The 22,236-nt window shown below is 42.2% G+C and overlaps 1 protein-coding gene across 1 annotated transcript; it reads right to left on the reverse strand.

Moving 5' to 3' along the window:
• Window positions 1–254: 254 nt before the first annotated feature.
• ASTL (astacin like metalloendopeptidase) lies at window positions 255–17,934 on the reverse strand. Its single transcript, XM_070765156.1, has 9 exons — window positions 17,787–17,934; window positions 14,303–14,422; window positions 12,428–12,489; window positions 11,624–11,714; window positions 10,634–10,751; window positions 9,596–9,777; window positions 8,013–8,094; window positions 5,168–5,313; window positions 255–4,103 (listed from the first exon to the last, which is right to left on the reverse strand). The coding sequence occupies exons 1-9, from the start codon at window positions 17,845–17,847 to the stop codon at window positions 346–348; spliced, it is 4,620 nt and encodes a 1,539-aa protein (XP_070621257.1). The 5' UTR covers window positions 17,848–17,934; the 3' UTR covers window positions 255–345.
• Window positions 17,935–22,236: the final 4,302 nt, after the last annotated feature.

Genomic DNA, 22,236 nt, shown 5'->3' on the forward strand with positions numbered 1-22,236 from the left:
GCTCTCCTATATCTCCTATACCTTTATTCTATTCCTGTATCTCTTCTTCTATTCTTTCATTGATATATTTTACTATGAGTATCTCCTCTATAACCTTCATCATGTATTTTACTATGTGTGTATGGACAACCATTTGTCCAGGATGGAACACATTTGGACAGGGGATTCAGCTAGAAGACCCCCAAAGTCCCTTCCTACCCCAGGATGCCATGAAATACAGACAGCGGGCAGTCAATGAAGCTGTTAATCCAAGGTTGCCATATACTTTGTATTTATTTGATTTATCTGTGACATGGGTCATTCTATTGCAAACACTGCCCACGGGGCTCCTGACAGAGAGACAGGTCATCGATTTGAGCTTTGCATCTGACTTCGTTGCCAATGATGCCTTCGAGAGCTACCTGTAGAAGACAATAGGAAAGGAGATGGAGTTGCCATCATTCCCAGCAGAGATCTCTTGTTGATACGATGGAGGTGGACAGGGTTGCTTGCAAGGAAAGACTCGTTTTCTTCTACGTTCCTTCGGTCCTTCAGGCTCCTGGTCGTCTCTTCTAAGGTCATTGCAACTTGGGTCTCAGAGATTTGTCGGGATGATTGGGTTGCAAGGGGAAAGAGTTCTCCATGCTTCATTCCTGTGGCCTCTTCTTGACCTTTGGCTCCATATGTCATGGAAGACCTCCGTCCCGTTTCAGCTGAGCCAAGAGTTTGGATTTGGGGCAGAGATCTTCCAGTAGGCACCAAAGCCTCTTTGGAGAACTTTGGGACCGTACGGTATGCAGCTGAAGCTTCCACCTTCTTTTTTGCATCATGAAGGTTATAAGCATCTGGAACAGAAGGTACCACTTTTGGTGTTGCAACGTTTGAACGGGGAGGCATCGAAGCAACAGAATATGGTTGGGCAGAAGGACCTCTGATGGTGTGATGTACATTCAACTTCTCCTTGAAGATGGTGGGTTCTTCGGTTGCCTTGGAGGAATGAGTGGGGATTGACTGAGATGGGGACTTCACACCTGGGTGGGTGCCTCCTCCTGTTGCGCTGAGATGGCTTTCTTGAGATGCTTTCGAGCCAAGGGTAGCAGCAGCTGTCTCGTCAGATCTGGATGCACCGTTTCCTTTTGTAAAGATCTTTCTCGTGCTCTCCAGAAAGTGGGTTGAACTTTCTCCATCCAGTATTGACCCAGTGACTTCCTCTAAAGGTTTCGCTTTAGTTGGTGGTCCAGACTCAAACTGTAGGGGTTTTGTGTGCTCCTCATGGGACCCCCTGGTAGAAAGTCTGGCATGAGACGTCCCATGAGTTTCAGTGGAAGCCAAGGTGCCACCAATGGTCCCCAGTGGCATCTCTCCACTTGGTTCAGAAGGAGTGCCTGCGTTGTGTTTTGAATCATAAGACATAATAGTCTGGTTTTCCCTATTAGAGTCCAGAATGATGGTACTGGATGAGTCAGTAGATAGCGCAACTGTAGTGCCTACAATGGATGTGTTCCTTGGAAGCGATGAAGTAGCTGTTCTAAGATGTCCACCAGCAGATCCCTCTTTAGGGTTCACAGGTTCTGGAGACTGTAAGGAACCTGTGACTGATGGTGGAACTGTTCCTTCTAGAGAAGTCAGTTGCCTTTCTAACAAAGGAAGCCTTGTGCTAGGTCTCCCAGCTGTCCCTTCCTGAAGATGAGCCATGGTCAAGCTCATCCCACCCATCGTCAATCCTGCCGTTGGACTGGTTGGCATGAGAGGTCTTCCTTCTGCAGAAGGGACAGTTCCATTAAGCTGGAAGGGAAGTTCTGTTCGCGTGGCAAGTTCTAGACCTCGTGTAGGCAAGTTTCTAGGACGTGTTACAGAATCTGTGGCCCCCACATAAGAATGACTTTGGGGTCCATTCAGAGTTGGCTTGCCATGAGCCAAGATGGTGACAAAATGAGAAGACCCTACCATTGGTGGTGCGGCAGTCCTGGTGCCACTTATCCCAGTAATCTCTGGAGCCTCCTTGGCTGGACTTGTTTGCGTGAATTCATTCGTTTTCGCTGACAAAGTCTCTTCTTCAAAATGTTCCATGGGATTACTGGTTCCATTTCTACCTCCTGACTTCGTGAAAAGTATAGGAGAAGTATTTTTTCCTCTCCCTAGCTGAAATATCCTACTTGACGTAGGCCTGGATTCTTGAATTCTTGGCCTTGGACTTCTTTGACCAGTAATCCCCAATTTTAATTGCCTACTTAAAGAGCTGAGTTTCTCAGTGGTGAACCTCACAGGTGTAGTTAATGTTCTAGTTACAGACATCGCTAATTTCTTACCACATTGTTTTGGGGACACTATTGCTCTCAGCCTACTAATAGAATTATTGGCTTGAGTTTCATGACGTTCAACTCCAGTGATAATTGACAAAGGAGAAGACGGTCGACTTGGAGTTTCTTCATCCCTTGGTTCATGTTGGGTGGTCACTTGGCTCCAAGATGGCCCAGTGGAAAATTGTTTGGCCAAAGTGGTTCTTCTAGGTCTTTCCCTGTGGCCCAGATCAATCTTTTGAGTCATCAGTAACCTCTCCAGGGTCTTCCTTGATGCTGTTTCTACAGTCTTCCCCAGTGTAGGTCTTTTGACATCTGCAGATGGAGACCATCCCACAGTGACAAACCTACTAAGGGGGTGACGCTTGTCACTGCTTGCTTGGGACCGATTGTCGCCCGATCCTGCAGCTGTCTCAGAGCTTTGCATTGTAGGTTGGGCAGCCACGTTGCTTTCGACAGCTGAAGAAGCCACTTTCCCCCAAGTGGGAATTTGGCTTGGCAACTCTGCATGGTCCACAAAGTGGCTTTCAGCCTCCACTTGCCTTTCTGTAACATACAAAGAGACAGTTCCAGGAGGCTCACCTGTAATGGATCCCCCCCATTCATAATCATTTCGTGCCAGGTGAGATGGTAGCCGCGAAAAGGATTCTGTTATCCTAGAAGAGCTATCATACAAAGAACTCTTCTCCTTGAACTCTGAAGCCACAGGATGGACAGTGACCGATCCCTGAAGGGATGATGGCGCTCCAGAAGTGACCCAACCCATGTATTGTGTTTGACCTTCCAGAACTTCAGGAACTGGTGTCTCCTTTCTAGGAAATAGAAGAACGTCTCCATGTTCATCTATATTTGTCATGGTAAGAGGTTGACTATAAGGAAATGCAGTTGATTTCTCATGGTACGAACTCTCTGCGTCTACTACTTTCCTTCCCCTTGAGCCAAAAACGGTGACGATGTTTTCCAGAACTTTGGTGCCTTGAGGTTTTTCTCCCAATTCCCCATGGGTGGAGATGGTGGTTGGGTTCCCGAGGATACTAGAGCTAGGTACAGAGCTGGTCACGTTAGCCAAGACGTTCTCCACTGAAGCTGGGCTGCCTCTTTGATTCATCGAAGCAGTTACAACTTGACGGAAGGCCTCCTTCGATTGTCCCTCGGAGTGTTTCTCCACCGCAGGTAGGGGGGACCTTGTAGAACCCATTCCGACATCTGTCCCATTGTGCCCCATGTCCAACAAGCCTGACAACTCCACAGCTGTAGACAGATCCCTTCCTGTAGGTCCCAGAACGGTGGCTTTGGAGTCAGGAACTTCCACGCTAGCTTCGTTCCGACCAAGTGTCATCGTAACTCCATGGATTTTTCCCACTGAAGAAAAGATGGAATTTCTGGGCCTGATTCTTGTTTCCATGGGGGTTGGCTCAGTTGGTGTATGTGCTCTTAGATACTGGTGTCCTGACTGGTCTCCAGTGATCGGATTCTGGGATGTCAACGATGGAGGAGCTTTCTCAACAACATTGCCTGTTGTCTTGATCTTCATCGGTCTAGTTTGCGTTGTTCCCAGCACTTGTTTTGAAGGCATCTGAAGTTCTCTGCTGGCTTCTCTTGCGTAAGAAGTCACGGCAGATAATACCACATTCTGTTCTGCCACCTCTGTTCTCCTCAACTGACCTGCTACTGTGCTTAGGTCTTCGCCAAGGGTCTTTTGAGCAATGGGTTCTGTAGTCTTTCTAACAGCACTGGCTAAATTGCTTTTACCAGTAAAGGGCTCAGGCTGAACGGGGACAAAGTCCATAACCTTCTCTTTGATGGCTTCCTCAGGCATCGCTTCTGGAAATATAACACAAAAAAATTAGATAACCATGAGCTCCTAATGTCACATAAAAAGGCATTTTCCACCCCTTAGCCAGCTACACATGTGCCAACGCAGTTTTCCCTTTTAATGACAACTTGAATAAGCCATAATTGCTTGTGTTCATCTATTGAGCAAAACCATAAAACCTGGTTTATCAGCCAGCGTTGAATTCACATTCAATCTGTAGAGTCTGGAGGACAGAAGGAACAGGGGGGACATGATTGAAACATTTAAATATGTTCAAGGGTTAAATAAAGTTCAGGAGGGAAGTGTTTTTTAATAGAAAAGTGAACACAAGAACAAGGGGCCACAATCTGAGGTTAGTTGGGGTAAAGATCAGAAGCCACGTGAGAAAATATTATTTGACTGAAAGAGTAGTAGATCCTTGGAACAAACTTCCAGCAGACGTGGTTGGTCAATCCACAGGAACTGAATTGAAACATGCCTGGGATAAACATAGATCCATCCTAAGATAAAATACAGGAAATAGTATAAGGGCAGACTGGATGGACCATGAGGTCTCTCCCCACCTTTTCCTTCTGTCCTCCAGACTACACAGATGGAGTTCCTGAAGTCTTTCCTGATCAGTTTTATACTTAAGTCCTTCCACCATTTTTGTTGCCCGTCTTTGGACCCGTTCAATTTTATCCATCTCTTTTTGTAGGTGAGGTCTCCAGAATTGGACACAGTATTATTCCAAATGGGGTCTCACCAGTGCTCTATATAGTGGGATCACAATCTCCCTCTTCCTGCTTGTTATACCTCTAGCTATGCAGCCAAGCATCCTACTTGCTTTCCCTGCCGCCTGACTGCACTGTTCACGCATTTTGAGACTGTCAGAAATAACCACCCCTAAATCCTTCTCTTCTGAAGTTTTTGCTAGCACGGAACTGCCAATACAATGCTCAGACTGAGGATTCCTTTTCCCCAAGTGCATGATTTTACATTTGGAAACATTAAACTGCAGTTCCCATATTACAGACCTACAATAGCTGGAATTAAGAGTGTCAATCGTTCACGGCCCCATTTTGAGCCTTACCTGGCTGAGCTGCCACCTGAGAACATTTGTAGAGTTTGTTGATTTTTGCAATGTCCGAAACGCTCAGGTTCAATCTTTGTCCAAGGAACGCAGAAGGGCTGGAAAGTGGGACGATGGTCGGCAAACCAGTCATACTGAAGGCGTTCCTAAAAAGGGTGAGAAGACGATGTCGTCGGGATTTAAAACCTGAGGTCATATTCCAAGTGACAGTGGAAATGCTGCCATTACTATAAAGTAGAAGGAACGCTGAGTCTACAACCTGATTGGTCAATACTTGTATATATCGTAATACACCTTTTCCCATAGGTGTGGTCTTGTGTTTAATGGTTAGTGGTTTGTGGTTTGGTCTTTTGTGGCTGGTTGGTTGGTCTATTGTGGTTTAGTAGGTTAGTTGGGGGAAAGATAAGAAGTAGCGTGAGAAAATATTATTTTGCTGAAAGAGTAGTAGATGCTTGGAACAAACTTCCAGCAGACGCGGTTGGTCAATCCACAGTAACTGAATTGAAACATGCCTGGAGTAAACATAGATCCACCCTAAGATAAAGGGCAGACTAGATGGATCTATGTTTACCCCAGGCATTTTACTTATGATAAGCTGCAAGCAAACTATTGGCCTTTTTCTCTCCTTCCTTCCTTCCTTCCTTCCTTCCTCTTTCACTCCCTCCTCCCTCCCTCCCTCCTTCCTTCCTTCCTCTTTCTCTCCTTCCTTCCTTCCTTCCTCTCTCTCTCACACACAAACTACCAAAGATATATTCTCCATGTACAGGATGTATCTACTGAGCATGGCCTCTATTAAAGTAAAAACTTTACTTTGCAAATCATTAACTTCTCTACATTTTTTTAAAAAAGGGGGGAAATGTTACAGTCATTTGCATTCATAATGCTGTCTATGAATCGCTCCTAATTTCTGTAATAATGAAGATGAATTAGCCCCAAAGTTATTTTTTTAAGTGCACGCTGCTTTGTTTAAATGTCATATTATCTGAAACTCCAGCATGGCCTTTTCAAATGCAAATTCCCCTTTTTAAAAGCGATGTAGGAAGTTTGCGCCCACCCCTCTCCTAGAAAAACGAAATATCCTAAGGAAATATTTTAAAAGGCAGGATATTATATAGAATATTCCAGGCTGAGAAATGGAGAAACATGCTTTTAGGCAGGAAAAAATGATTCATTCTTAGTAGCCTCCACCTTTGTCATAGAGAAAGGATGGAAGGCTGAGTTAACCTTGAGCTGGTCAGGATCGAACTCCTGACAGGGAGCAGTGAATTAGCCTGTAATACTGCATTCTAACCATTGTGCCACCGAAGCTCCTATAAGGTAACATTGCTAGAGATTGAGAGCAAATCAATATAACATATCAGAAAATATTCTGATAAGAGAATATAAATTAAGAGATGCTATTCCTGCAAAAAGTCCAATCCATTTTTCCTGGCAAGACACTTGAATGCAGAATAAATGAATAAGTAACCATTAAAGCCCACCAAGCATATCAAAATACAGACAAAACCATATAAATAATATAACACACTCCAGTAATCCACACACCAGAACCAACCAATAAACGTCCCAAATTTAATTGCCATTAGCCAACTACAGTAAAGGTTTTGTAGTCTATAATGCAAGATTAATGTGTTATTGTAGGACTTTGCCAAAAATGCATTTAGTACATATAAAAGTTGCGTGATCATCTGAGGAATTGCCCAAAAGGAATGTAAGAAGTATGCTGTGAGTATCTCTAGAGAAGCTACAATAGAATAATAAGCCAGATTGACCAGGGTAGAAAGTGGGAGACCATGAGTTTAAACTCCATCCTAACCATGAAAGATGGTTGGATGGACCAACTTGAGGCCGGTCTCTCCCAATCCACCTCAGAGATTTGTCGTTGTGTAGAAAAACAGGAGAAATAATGAGTGTGTGTTTGCGCCTTGAGTTATTTGTAAAACGAGTAAAGGTTGGATATAAATAATAAGAGTGATTGACGACAGAGACAAATCCTTTTTATGTAGCAACTTGCCAACCACAATAATGAAGAACCATAAAATTATAAGGCTGAAAGAATCCTCGAAGGTCATCAAGCCGAACCCCCGGCCCAAGGCAGGAGACCTTATCTCACCCCAGACAAATGGCTGTTCAATCTTTACTTTACTAGATACGTTACTAGAAAAGCCCTCCACTCCTCCACTCACAACAGAATCCCCTACGCAACTAGACTTACCATCCTAAGTTTAGAAAGCTTAGAACTACGTTGCCTTAAACACAACCTAAGCATAACCCATAAAGTCATCTGCTACAACGTCCTTCCTGTGAACAACTACTTCAGCTTCAATCACAACAACACAACAGATACAAACTCAAAGTGAAGCACCCCAAACTCGACTGCAGGAAATACGACTTTAGTAACCGAGTAGTTGATGCCTGACTCTGTAGTATCATCCCCTAACCCCCAAAACTTTACTCTTAGATTCTCCACTGTTGACCTCTCCCGATTCCTAAGAGGTCAGTAAGGGGCGTGCATAAGTGCACCGGCGTGCCTTCCGACCCCTGTCCTAATGCTCCTCTTTTACTAATATCCTCGGCCACCCCAAGTCTATGGAGAGGAGCGGCATATAAATCTAAATAATAATAATAATAATAATAATAATAATAATAATAATAATATTAATATATCTTTGTATACCACCAATACGCACAGTACTTGACAAAACAAACAAATAAATAAATACCATAGAATTATAAGGCTGAAAGAGTCCCCAAATCTTTAGTAAAGATTTTATTCATAAGCCTGAGAATGAGTGGGCGACGGTATAAATCTTCTCCATGAATAAGTAAAATATACTTCGCATACCTGCTATAATGCATAATGGAGGAATAATCATAATCGTCGAGCATGTTCGTGTTCCAGTTCTTGATGAAATTAATTTCGAAACCTGAAAAACCAACAGGGGCATTTTTAATCATCTAGGAGTCACCTTAGCAGGCAACGAGCAATCGGGAGTTTTAAAAATGGTGAAAATTAAGCAAAATTTAAACACAGGCATGGATATGTTTTCCTCTGCATTTAGAATGACCTTCTCATAGCTGGTGGTAACATAAATGTATAATTGTATTGGACTAGATGTCTAGATGTAGTTTTAACACTACAGTTTTAATACTAACCTAACTTTTGTGACTGTATGAGCAGAGTAGCTCTTGTTTACCAAAGTTGTGCACACACAGAAGTGTTTAGATTGAGATTAGTTGTGAATAACTACTCGGTCTCAGACACACACAGATACACTAGCTTGAATTAAAGTTTACATGTTCAGATAAACAGTCTAAAGCCATATACTATAAATCAGAAGAACAATCCAAATATTACCAAGTACGTAGTGAATTTGTATGATTGATTTTTTAATATATTGGGATTTTAGGTTATTTACTTTTAACTAATTAGATTTGTCTTTGTATTTATTGTTTTATATTATATGCGGTAAGCTGCCCCGAGTGTTCGGAGAGGGGCGGCATAAAAATCAATCAATCAATCAAACAAACAAACAGTCTTTGTCATAATCAGTAAACAAAGATACCAAGCCTAAACACATTTATTATTATTATTATTATTATTATTATTATTATTATTATTATTATTTAGATTTAGATTTGTATGCCGCCCCTCTCCGTAGACTCGGGGCGGCTCACAACACAATAAAAACAGTTCATGACAAATCTAATAATTTACAATTTAAAATATTTTTAAAAACCCATTATTAAGCATACATACATACAAACATACCATACATAAATTGTACAGGCCCGGGGGAGAGATCTCAGTTCCCCCATTCCTGATGACAAAGGTGGGTTTTGAGGAGTTTACGAAAGGCAAGGAGGGTAGGGGCAGTTCTAATCTCTGGGGGGAGCTGGTTCCAGAGAGTCGGGGCCGCCACAGAGAAGGCTCTTCCCCTGGGGCCCGCCAACCGACATTGTTTAGTTGACAGGACCCAGAGAAGGCCCACTCTGTGGGACCTAATCGGTCACTGGGATTCATGCGGCTATAATACATGACTACAATACAGAGAAATTGCAGAGCTAATCTAACAACGAGTAGCCATTAACAATGAGTAGTCAGACAGAGAGAAACAGAGAGGGTGACTCCAAGAAATAAGATATAAACTCTAGCTCCCTCTTGTGGCAGTCTGCAACACCTGCAGCCAATATAGTGCCAATCCAATAATGCAGAACCTCTGGTTGGCCTATTGGGCCATTTTCACCATCCTCCGGCTTCAAGGAGGCCTCCTGTGCGCATACATGGGGAGCATCGTGTGTGTGGGGGGGAAATGCGCATGGGTGGTGGTGCATATGCACAAGGGAGGGCATGAGTGTGAGATCATTTACTGCAGCGAACCAAGTCCCCCGCCCCAAGACGGTTCCGAGAGGGCCCCCATCTCCTACCAGTCAAGATTTCATTCCAGGAAATGCTGATGTATTTGTCTCGGTCAGCCCTGGAGTGCTCGTGCCAGAAGCCCAGCACATGCATCAGCTCGTGCAGAACCACCCCTTTGCCTTTCTTCAGGCAGTCTGGAGCCAGCGACAACACCTGGATGCCTCCGATGCGCCCGGCACTGGAGAAGCAGCTGGGAGAAAGAGGAGGAGGAGGAGAAAGGGAAGGGGAAGGAGAAGAGGAGAAGGAGAAGGAGATAAGATGGGCTGATGCCCCAGGCAGAGCATCCTCCCCTTTAAATAAAAATGACTCGGACATTTGCCATACTAGACTTATAGGAGACTTCAGAGTAGACCGACTCGGACTTCAAAGGATAATCAGAACTGCAGGGAAAACAATTGCTGCCTTCCATTGTCAGTGTTCATTGTTTTAAGGGGCGAGTACAAGTGCACCAGAGTGCCTTCCGTCCCCTGTCCTATTGCTCTCCTATATCTCCTATACCTTTCTTCTATTCCTATATCTCTTCTTCTATTCTTTCATTGATATGTTCTATTACTATACCTTCTTTTCTATTCTTTCTTAGATATATTTTACTATGAGTATCTCCTCTATAACCTTCATCATGTATTTTACTATGTGTATATAGATATATACCCACTAAAACCATCGTTGTGTATTGGACAAAATAAATAAATAAATAAAATAATAAATAAATAATAAATAAAATAAAATAAAATAAAATAAAATGAAATGAAATGAAATGAAATGAAATGAAATAAAATAAAATAAAATAAAATAAAATAAAATAAAATAAAATAAATAAAAGTTTTCAAATGCTGGCTGAGGTCTTTTGCCACAGCACCCAGTGTGCCAATTATCACTAGGACCACCTGTACCGGTCTGTCTGTCTGTCTGTCCGTCCGTCCGTCCGTCCATTCATCCATCCATCCACCCACCCACCCACCCACCCACCCTCCCATCTACAACTGGGCAGGCAAAAGCAACACATGAGCTTCAGCGAGACAGTGTCCTCCTCGGTTATTACTCACCCCGACAGAGGGACAATGGAGACGAAATCCCTCTGGTAGGAATAAGGGACAAAGTGGATGCAGGTGAACTTTGCGAAATCTTCAAATGCTTGCTTGATGATCTGCACACTTTGCCTGTCTGCAATGGACAATTCAGGGACAATTTGGGGGTGGGGGTAGTGGGGAGGGGGGGTTTTTGTCCTTAGAGTGAAAGCTTTTGGAAGGAAATAGGAATGGAAGGAAATGTTTTCAAAACAAAGAACAAACACCACGGGAGTTCGCCCCTTCCGTAGGCCCTTAAATAGATTTGGCCGTACCAAGAATCCTGGTTTAAGATCCTAGCTAGAGATGCCCCGGTTGAAAAAAAAGCGAAGCATAAGATTCCAAAAGCCTTGGAGAAACACCAACTGAACTTGAACTTCTGGACTTTTACAATGATTTCTTGCCATTAAAATTATTTGCTGTTATTTGTTTTCTTTTCTTTTTTTTGAAAAAAGTTTTATTAAATATCTACATTAAAAATACACAACAAGGGACAACACAATGACAATATGTACACATAAGACCGATATGAAAAGAAGGGAAAAGGGAAAAGAAGATGAAAGAAAATAAAAAGAAGGAAAAAAATAAAGCATCCTGCTTTATACATAACATATTTGGTACCATTATTTACGATTTGCACTACTCGAAGAGTAGAGTAATTTATGTGCAGCTTACGTCTAATTTACAAAGGAATATCTTCCTTTTAACAATTGTTATATATTTAATACATAAATACAATCTTATAATTTCCTTGTCAATATATCTGTCATATATCCTTTTTTTCTTCAATGGTTTAATGATGCTGTTATTTGTTTTCACGTCACCAAAGTTTTCAGAATAATAACATAAGAGTTGGAAGGGGTCTTGTAGGTCATCTTTTGACCCTGGTCCTTCCCAAAAGATGGAAGCCGGCCTGCTATTGTTTCTTTTCATCCCCGTGGGAGGTTTTTCCCAGAGTTTGATCCTTACCGTATTTATAGGAGACGATATAGGGAATTTGGACAATTCCTTTTCTCTTTGGCCACCTCGGACTGGCAGAGGAGAAACTCCTGTAGGGGCTCTAGAGAGAAAAAGGCAGACCCTCTTTCACGGATATGGACACCCTTTTCTTGCAACAATTAGGATAACTGTAGTTATTCTCCAGGCATTTAATAAACAATCCATTCCGCCACTTTATCTTAGTACTATGTACATGACAGTTGAGTTTGGCAATATATAAACAAACTAACAATGAATGCTTAAATGTATTGAAATACTATAGCTTTAAGAGTTAGTGTTGCAGATCACCACTAGAGGGAGCCAGAAGCACGATTCTCTCTCTCTCTCTCTTTCTCTCTCTCTCTCTCTCTCTCTCTCTCTCTCTGTGTGCTATCTGGTTTTTGTATGACTGAAACATTATTCATATCTCCAGGTTACCTGCTGGACGTCTGCTAGAATTCCCTGTTTCCTTTGTGTGTGTGTATCCTTGATAACTCAGGAGTCACTCTGCACACTCCTTAACACTTTATAAAGTTCAAATTCACCATCTGCCTTTAAAGCAGGTGCCTCCAATCAACTCCCAGAATTCCCCAGCCAGTTTTGCTTTAAAAGCTTCATCATCAGAGGCCTTTCAGGACCACCTAACAGCCACATTAACAATAAGAGTTAGAAGAGACCTTGGAGGTCTTCTAGTCCAGCCCCGAGAAGCTTCATCAACCTGGACCAATGGTTGTCCAAACTCCTTTTTTTTAAAAAAAAACCTTGCCCAGCTCCTAGAAATATTTCTTGACTTACCACCTTGATGATATCACCTTCAAGCAGAAAACTGTGCTCCGGCGCTTCTAGTGGAATCAGTCCTGGCAAGAGAAAGTGGGAATGGGTTTCAAGACAAACTGGACCTACTCGGAAACTCAAGAGACATCATTACTCATAATAATAATAATAATAATTAATAATAATAATTTATTGGATTTGTATGCCGCCCCTCTCCGTAGACTCGGGGGGGCTAACAACAATGATAAAAACAACATGTAACAATCCAATAATAAAAACAACTAAAAACCCTTATTGTGAAATCAAACATACACACAAACATACCATGCATAACTTGTACTCATAGCTCCTAAGGGGCCCAAAAATGTATAAATATTGTAATTAGCCCATGCACAAGACGGGGAGGCTTTGAATTTTCTTTTTAAAAATCTATTAGTGCTCTCTCGTCCTCATCGCAAACACATTGTTTACCTTTTTTAAAAAGTATTTAGAAACAATATTAAGGAATAGAATGAAATGTGAAATCGAATAGAAAGATGGAAAAATATAGAAATATAGAATCATAGCAATATAGAAATGAATGAAATATGAAAAATGGAAAATTGAATAGAAAAATGTAGAAAAATACAGAAATAAATACAGAGATATAGAAATATAAAAATATATAAAAATAGGAAAAAATGGAAAAAGGAAAAGAAAAATAGAAAAATAGAAATGAAATAGAAAGATAGAAAGATAGAGAGATTGAGAGATTGAGAGATTGAAAGGTAGAAAGATAGAAAGATGATAGAAAGATAGAAAGATAGAAAGATAGAAAGATAGAAAGATAGAAAGATAGAAAGATAGAAAGATAGAAAGATAGAAAGATAGAAAGATAGAAAGATAGATAGAAACATAGAAACATAGAAACATAGAAACATAGAAACATAGAAACATAGAAACATAGAAACAAAAGAAACATAGAAACATAGAAACATAGAAACATAGAAACATAGAAACATAGAAACATAGAAATAGAAGCTAGAAGGGACCTTGGAGGTCTTCTAGCCAGCCCCGTGCTCAAACAGGAGAACCTATACCATTTCAGATACATGACTGTCCAGTCTCTCCTTAAAAACCTTCAGTGATTGACTGCCCATGATTTCTGGTGGCAAGTAGTTCTTTTGGTTAATTATCCTCACTATTAGGAAGTTTCTGCTTAATATAGAGTGGTGATCTTAACATTAGCAGTAGATCTGGGAAGGAAACATTTATTGTTTGGCAAACAGTTTCCTACAACTTCCCACATTTTATTAATTGCTCTGCTCAACTCCAGATGTAGATATACTATTCACCAATTGCATTAAAATATTAAGTAGAAATGCTATTTATTGTCTTCCTTTTTTTTCTTTCCTAATAGTATATTTCCACAGTCCTACTTAATCTGGATGGATATTAACTGACCCAGGGTGGCTGTAATATTATATTTATCCATTTTATTATCTTCTTTATTTCCTCTTTTATTGGTATTGTTATTACTAATATTCTCTTTTTCACTTTGCAAGTACTATACTGTAATAAAGATATCTGAGTGATTTGATGCTTAACAACGTTAATATTTTAATATTTCAAAGCGTAACTAGGATTGACAATGCTTATTTTATTGAAATTGAACTGAATTCAAAGGCTTACACTAATTAAACATTCGCGTGCTAATCACTTTTCATCAACATTGTAAAAATATCACAGTGTTGAACTAATAGAATGTACAGAGCAAGTTTTACAACAGTGTAATTAGAATAAAATAGGGAATGGGAATGAGGATATGGAATATAGAGTAGGGAATAGGGAATAAAATAGGGAATAGGGAATATAGAGAATAGAATATAAAATAGGGGAAAGGACCGTAAGTTCTACCTTGGTTGATGTCAAGGATGTCATCCCTTGGAGCCTTCTTCTCCTCCTCTTCCTCCTCCAGGTCATAATCCGGAGTAGGGGCTACTTGGAAGGTGTCTCCACGGCTGCGTACGGGCTGGGCTGAACCAAGAGAAGGGAAGAAAAATTTAGCCAACCTCTCTATCTGCCTGACGGGCGCAGGAACCCAACAAAACTTTTCCTGCTTCGGTCTGAACTCATCCAGGGAAGGGAAAACCCATCGCTTCCTTGGCCCAACAGACCAACCTGCTACAACAATGTTTCGGGACCTCAGTGGCTTGAAGATGCGTGGACTACAACTCCCAGAATCCCCCAGACAGCTTTGCCACACACAGGTGGATTAGAATATGGAATATAGACTCAAAGAGTTGGAAGGGACCACCAGGGTCATTGGGTCCAATCCCCTGCTCAATGTAGGATTCATTAAACCATCCCAGAAAGATGACTGTCCAGTCTCTGTTTGAAGACCTCCATTGAAGGCGAGCCCACCACCTCCTGTGGCAAACCGTTCCACTGGTTTATCACCCTTATTGTTAGAAAGTTTTTTCTGATATCTCATCTAAATCTCCTCCCTTGCAGTTCCATTCCATTGTTTCTAGTCCTTCCATGTGCTAATGAGAACAATGCTGACCCCTCTGCTCTGTGACGGCACTTCAGATATTGGTAGACAGCTATCAAGTCTCCTCTCAGTCTTCTCCTTTGCAGACTAAACATCCCTAGGTCCTTTAACCTAGGTCCTTTAATAAGACATGGTTTCCAGACCACTCACCATCCTTGTAACTCTCCTTTGAATTTGCTCTAGTTTATCAATGTCTTTTTAAAATTGGAATATGAAATATGGAGAAGAGAAGAGAAGATATAATGGAATGGAGTGGAATGGAATAGAATATTGAATGGAGTGGAGTGTATTAGGGTAGGGTAGAGTAGAGTAGACTAGAATAGAATAGAATAGAGAATAGAGTAGAGAATAGAGTAGAGTAGAGTAGAGTAGAATAGAATATTGAATACAATAGAATAGAATAGAGAATAGAATAGAGAATAGAGTAGAGTAGAATAAAATAGAATAGAGAATAGAGTAGAGTAGAATAGAGTAGAATAGAATAGAGAATAGAATAGAATAGAGAATAGAGTAGAGTAGAATAGAATAGAATAGAATAGAGAATAGAATATTGAATAGAATAGAATATTGGATGGAATGGAATTATGATCTTTCTTGTCAGAGTTGTTCAATGTATATTTTAGTGGTTAAATGAACAACATGGTCACTAAGTGAATCTTGCTTCCCCGTTTGGGGATCACATGACCCCAGGATGCTGCAACCTGTCATAAATATGAGTCCGTAGCCAAGCGGCCCAATTTTGATCACATGACCAATGGTCACAAGTGTGAAAAGCAGTCGTAAGTCTTCAGTGCAGTTGTAACTTCAGAGGATAACTAAAGGTTGTAAGGACCGCCTGCCTTTTTTTTTTTTTTGCTGGAGGTAATACCAGCATGCGCCACAAGAGGGCAGCTTTTGACCAGGGATTTCCAAAGTAGGTTGACTAAATTATCTTTCAGTTTATTATGGTGATAAACTTTAGATTCTTGTGGCATCTTAAGGTTGCCATGCCTACCTCCTGGAGTTAGGCACAATCTACTTGGAATGCTGCTCAGAAAGCGTTCCTCCTCCTCCTCCTCCTCCTCCTCCTCCTCCTCTTCCTCCTAAATGCGAAGCTGGATGTTTTTTTTAATCAGAGCTATCGTGAACATTACGTGGCTGGGGATAAATTAAGAGGTTTTTGCAATTCTAGAACTTCCTGAATCACATTGCATCTCCAAGCACGGTAACATCCATTACTCAGTCTTCTCATTATTTCATTTTATGTATATTTATGGGCTGCACGACTCCGGGCTTTGGGATGTTTGCAAATCAAAAATATTATAAACAAGGAAATGTAAGTAAAAGATGAAATTAGAGGAAAGGAAGGGAGAAAGGGAAAGGGGAAAGAAAAATGGAAAAAAGAAAAGAGAAAAGAGAGAGGAGAGAAGAGAAAAGAGGAGATAGGATGAAAAGAGAGAAGAGAGGTGAAGAGGAAAGACAGAAGAAGAGAGAAGAAAGAGAAAAGGAGAGAGAAAAGAGAGAAGACAGGAGAAGAGAAGAAAGAAAAGAGAGAAGAAGACAGGAAAAGAGAGAGGAGGAGAAGAGAGGAGAAGAGAAGGGAAAAGAAAGAAGGAAGAAAGAGAAGAGGGTATAGAGAGAAAATAGAGAAGAGAGGAAAAGAGAGAGGAAGAGGAGAAGAGAAGAGAGAAGAGAGGAAAAGAGAGAGGAAGAGGAAAAGAAAAGGATACCTGGGATAACCCCCAAAACTCACACCTATGAAAAAACCCACACACACCTGCCCTCCCCAGTCCCAGTGGGGAAATGGAATCAAAGGAGCCCAACAATCCTGGTTTGTTGCCTGCACAACACAAAAAGCACTCAGCCATGTTTGCTGGATGTTGTAACCTTCTGAGCAGGAACAATGATTCGGTATCATGATCCACTAAACAGTGGTTTGCTTTAACTAAGCCCTATTGAACAGGCCACCATGGCCTAGTTCAGATATCACACCAAGCCATAAAGCAAAAACAAACCCACATTTCCTGAAAAATAATAGAACAGGGAATGTCCAACTTTGGCCACTTTTAAAACTTGTGGACGATACTGAGGGTTGAAGTCCACAGCTCTTAAAGTGGCCACGGTTGGATGGATACCCCTGACATAGACCATAGAATCCTAAAGCTGGAAGGGACCCGAGAGGCCTTCTAGTCCAACCCCCTTGGCTCAAGGCAGGAGGCCTTATCACCCCCTGGTTAAAAAGTCCAATTAACATTTGGTCTTTGCATGGCCTAGTAGCAACTCAAGGTCAAATGAAGACCACCAGAATGGAAAGTAGCAATATCAATAGGATTTACACTTCTACACCCCTTCACAGTGGTTATATACCCCTCTCTAAGTGGTTTACAGAACCAGCCTCTTGCCCCCAACAATCTGAGTCCTCATTTGACCCATCTCGGAAGGATGAAGGCTGAGTCCACCTTGAGTCTAGTCTGGAGGACAGAAGGGAAAGGGGGGACAGGATCAAAACATTTAAATATGTTAAAGGGTTCAATAAAGTTCAGAGGGGAAAGTGTTTTTAATAGGAAAGTGAACACAAGAACAAGGGGCCACAATCTGAAGTGAGTTGGGGGAAAGACCAGAAGCAACGTGAGAAAATATTATTTGACTAAAAGAGTAGTAGATCCTTGGAACAAACTTCCAGCAGACATGGTTGGTAAATCCACAGGAACTGAATGTAAACATGCCTGGGATAAACACAGATCCATCCTAAGATAAAATACAGGAAATAGTATAAGGGCAGACTGGATGGACCACAAGGTCTTTTTTGGCCATCAATCTTCTATGTTCCTATGTTTTAACTTCTAGGAATTCCTGCCCGGGCCTTACCTGAAAGAAACCAAAGGTAGCCTAGAACCAGGATCCCAAACCCGGAATTGCAGAGACCCATGGCTGAGGAATCAACCTTAGCAATGCTAGAGTTTGGTTTAACCACTAATCAGCTCCAGAAGGACAAATCAACAAGCATTCTTGAGGAGGGAGAATGCTCCCTTGACCTCTTATATAGAGCCCAGGTGTAGCTGTCCACACAAGCAGGTTTAACCCCTTGTGTGACAGGGAGCCCATCAGCCTTTGCTGCAATCAGGGCTGGGAATCATAGAATCGTAACCTTGCAAGGTACCATCATCTGGTCAAATTCTTAGTCCAGGAGATGCTAGAGACCGCTTCTCCAAAGTAGTCAATGGGGCTACTCCTCGTTGCTTCTTTGTAGTAGAGTTCACTGAAGTGGTATTTGTTGCATTATTGTCATAAAATAAATATGGGAGTTGGGGGTCTATGAACCCTTTGAAATTTCTTGAGGGGGGGTGATGAGTTGAAAAATGTGGGGACCCCTGCTTTAAGAGCATTGACCAACAGCCTATGAACATAGAAACATAGAAGATTGACAGCAGAAAAAGACCTCATGGACCATCTAGTCTGCCCTTTTACTATTTCCTGTATTTTATCTTAGGATGGATCTATGTTTATCCCAGGCATGTTTACATTCAGTTCCTGTGGATTGACCAACCACGTCTGCACCTACAAACAGGAAGTTCTTCCAGATGGTTACCATAGATCTTCTCCTTGTAGGCTTAACCCTTGGTTGTGGTTATGACTTTGGAGGTCTTCTAATCCCACCCACCCCCACTCAAAAGGAGACCTTACACCAGGGGTCTCCAACCTTGGCAACTTTAAGACTTGTGGACTTCAACTCCCTGAGCTTTGCTGGCTGAGGAATTCTGGGAGTTGAAGTCCACAAGTCTTAAAGTGGCCAAGGTTGGAAAACTTTGTTGGCTGAGGAATTCTGGGAGTTGAAGAATAGAATAGGATAGACTAGACTAGACTAGACTAGAATAGAATAGAATAGAATAGAACAGAACAGAATAGCATAGAATAGAATATAAGTCTTTATTAGCCAAGTATGATTGGACACACAAGGAATTTATCTCTGGTGCAGATGCTCTCAGTGTGCATTAAAAAAATATGCATTTGTCAAGAATCATGAGGTTTGCCATCAATGATATAAGATCTCCTGCTATGAGTGAAGGGTTGGACTAGAAGACCTCCAAAGTCCCTTCCAACTCTCCTGACACCCTTGCACATAGGACAACCCCACCTCTGCCCTCCGCTGACTTACCACACTTAGTAACCCTGTAGAGCAGGGGTGGGCAAAGTGGGCTCTTCTCTGACTTGTGGACTTCAACTCCCAGAATTCCTGAGCCAATCATGCTAGCTCAGGAATTCTGGGAGTTGAGGTCCACATGTCAATTTTGCCTACCCCTGCTGTAGAGCAAGAGACCCATGTTATGATTTTATCTTATTGTATAAATATGACTTTAGCAATCGAGTTGTCGAAGCGTGGAACTCATTACCGTAGTATCAACCCCCAACCCCCAACATTTTCCCCTTAGACTCTCCACGATTGACCTCTCCAGGTTTTTAAGAGGTCAGTAAGGGGCGTGCATAAGTGCACTGGTGTGCCTTTCGTCCCCTGTCCAACTGTCTCTCCTATATATCATATTATTATTATTATTATTATTATTATTATTATTATTATTATTATTATTATTTATTAGATTTGTATGCCGCCCCTCTCCGGAGACTCGGAGCGGCTTACATGTTATAATCTCTTCCATTCATATACATCTTTTCCTCTATTCTCCATTGATGTATTTTATTCTTATATCTTTTCTTCTGTCCTTCCTTTGACATATATTACTACATGTCTATTCTCTTTTGCCTCCATTGCGTATCAGACAAAATAAATAAATTAAAATGTCCCCTTGTCACATTCTTCTTACTCCGGCAGACGAGGCTTTGCAAGGTATGTGGAGCTTTCATCACACTGCAAAGTCCTCCATCTTGACTTTTTTGACCACACTGGGGGAGGCTCCTGCTCACAGGCCTTTGGGGGCCCAGCACAATCTTCTCCCCTTGCGTGATGTGTGATTCTGCCTCGCTGGCTTGGGGCTGACTCTCAGGAAGTTCTTCCCTGCCGCCACTCAGCCTCTCCCTTCCCGCCGACTGACGCCAAAGTTTCCTGTGCGAGAGAAGCTCCAGGTGAGAACCGGGCGGAGGAAGGGCAGGCCAGACAGTCGCAGAGCCTTGCAGAGTTTGGCCCCGGGTGCAAGGACCGGTCTTATTATCTCCCGGCGGCCAAAACCGATGCGGCTCATTTCCCTCCTGCCCAGGCATTTGAGACGGCAATGTCAGTCTGGCAGGATCCGTCGGTTTCAGAGCCAGGGGGCGTCCACAATGGTGTGTGTGTTTGTCTGTGTGTAAGCAGACAAGCTGGCTGTGTTTGTGTGCAGTTTTGTGATTCAAATCCTGCCCCTTTTGAAAACTGACTTACAAGAGGATGTCCAACCTTGGCCACTTGAAGATTTCCATACATTACAAAGCATCTAGAAATACGTTTACGAGAGGAGCCTAGTGCTTGGAAAGGTTAGAACTACGTCGCCTTCAGCACGACCTAAGTGTAGCCCATAAAATCATCTGCTACAACGTCCTTCCTGTCTACGACTACTTCAGCTTCAACCACAACAACACATGAGCACACAACAGATAGAAACTCAAAGTAAACTGCTTCAAACTTGATTGCAGGAAATATGACTTTAGTAACCAAGTAGAGTAGTTTATACACGAAACTCACTACCAAACTCTGTAGTCTCATCACCGAATCCCCAAAACTTTACCCTTGGACTACCCACTGTTGACCTCTCCCGATTCCTAAGAGGTCAGTAAGGGGTGTGCATAAGTGCACCAGCGTGCCTTCCGTCCCCTGTCCTAATGTTTCCCTCTTATTAGTACCCATGTCATCTATATAAACTATGTATACCATCAATACATACTTGACAAAATAGAGAGAGAGAGAGAGAGAGAAAGAGATGATAGATAGATAGATAGATAGATAGATAGATAGATAGATAGATAGATATGATAGATAGACAGACAGACAGACCGACAGACAGATAGATAGATAGAGAGAAAGAGATGATAGATAGATAGATAGATAGATAGATAGATAGATAGATAGATAGATAGATAAAAAGATGATTGATAGATAGATAGATAGAGAGAGAGTGAAAGAAGATAGATAGATAGATAGATAGATAGATAGATAGATAGATAGATAGATAGATAGATGAGAGAGAGAGAGAGAAAGAGATGATAGATAGATAGATAGATAAAGAGATGATAGATAGATAGATAGATAGATAGATAGATAGATAGATAGATAGATAGATAGATAGATAGATAAAGAGATGAGAGAGAGAGAGAAAGAGATGATAGATAGATAGATAGATAGATAGATAGATGGATGGATGGATGGATGGATGGATGGATGGATGGATGGATGGATGGATGGATGGATGGGTGGGTGGGTGGGTGGGTGGATGCACTAGATGGATAGATGGATTGTATTGAATTCTTATTGCTGTTGTGAGCTGCCCCAAGGCCTCGGAGAGGGGCAGATTACAAATCTAATAAATTACTTATTATTATTATTATTATTATTATTATTATTATTATTATTATTATTATTATTATTATTATTATTATTATTTTCTTCTGTTAGCCATTCACCAATGCAGGAGTTTCCTCCCCCCCCCCCAGCCCCTTCACCCGAGGGGGGACTGGGAAGGAGCCGGGCGTCTTGTGCCTTGCCTTAAAGGCTGTTTCCTGAGTCTGGAGAAAAACCCACGTGCGGGGGCTGGGGGGGGGGCATGACTGCTTGTCACTCTCCCACCCACCCACCCTGCCAGAAATATTCCACGCCCCACCCCCCTTGAATCAGCTCGGCTGCTGGCTCCGTCACAGCCCCCTCGCTCCCCGCAGCCGCCGAGCGCCCCGGGCCGCGCCAGATGTTTCCGTGCGTCTCCTGGTGGTCTCCCCTCCAACGCAGCTTCTAAACTTAGCTGGGGGTACATTGGCGACGTGTCTCTCTGCACGCACACACACCTACACACGGGGGGGGGGGGGGGTTCCAGCCGGGGTTCATTTGGGGCCGCGCGCTTTGCATTTTCCATTTCGCTTTGCACGCGAGGTTTTTGCGCCCCTGCAGCCCCGTCGTGCTAAATTCGCGTTGCATTGAATGTTCCCTCCCTCCCTATTGATGGGGGGGGATTCTGCCCCCTTTTTGGCAGTTCTGTTTCTCTGCTGTCGAATGCCGTTCGCCCTGCAGGGACTGAGCCAGGCAAGGAATCTCCGAGGTGGAGAGAAAAGGGGGAAGGCGACCTGGGCTAAGTTGCAAGGACCCTCCCTCCTGACTTGGAGTCAATTAAGCCCCTTAACTGCT

Source organism: Erythrolamprus reginae, chromosome 12, assembly GCF_031021105.1.
Source record: "Erythrolamprus reginae isolate rEryReg1 chromosome 12, rEryReg1.hap1, whole genome shotgun sequence".
Classification (NCBI taxonomy): domain Eukaryota; kingdom Metazoa; phylum Chordata; class Lepidosauria; order Squamata; family Dipsadidae; genus Erythrolamprus; species Erythrolamprus reginae.

What these genes read in the sequence shown, in the direction of transcription:
- ASTL (XM_070765156.1), bottom strand. Translation starts at nt 17,847, where the DNA reads ATGGGTCTCTGCAATTCCGGGTTTGGGATCCTGGTTCTAGGCTACCTT. An exon ending in TCCATTGTCCCTCTGTCGGG is followed by an intron (nt 9,778 to 10,633) that starts GTGAGTAATAAC and finishes TCTTTCTCCCAG; the next exon opens with CTGCTTCTCCAGTGCCGGGC. An exon ending in TCAGGTGGCAGCTCAGCCAG is followed by an intron (nt 4,104 to 5,167) that starts GTAAGGCTCAAA and finishes TTATATTTCCAG; the next exon opens with AAGCGATGCCTGAGGAAGCC.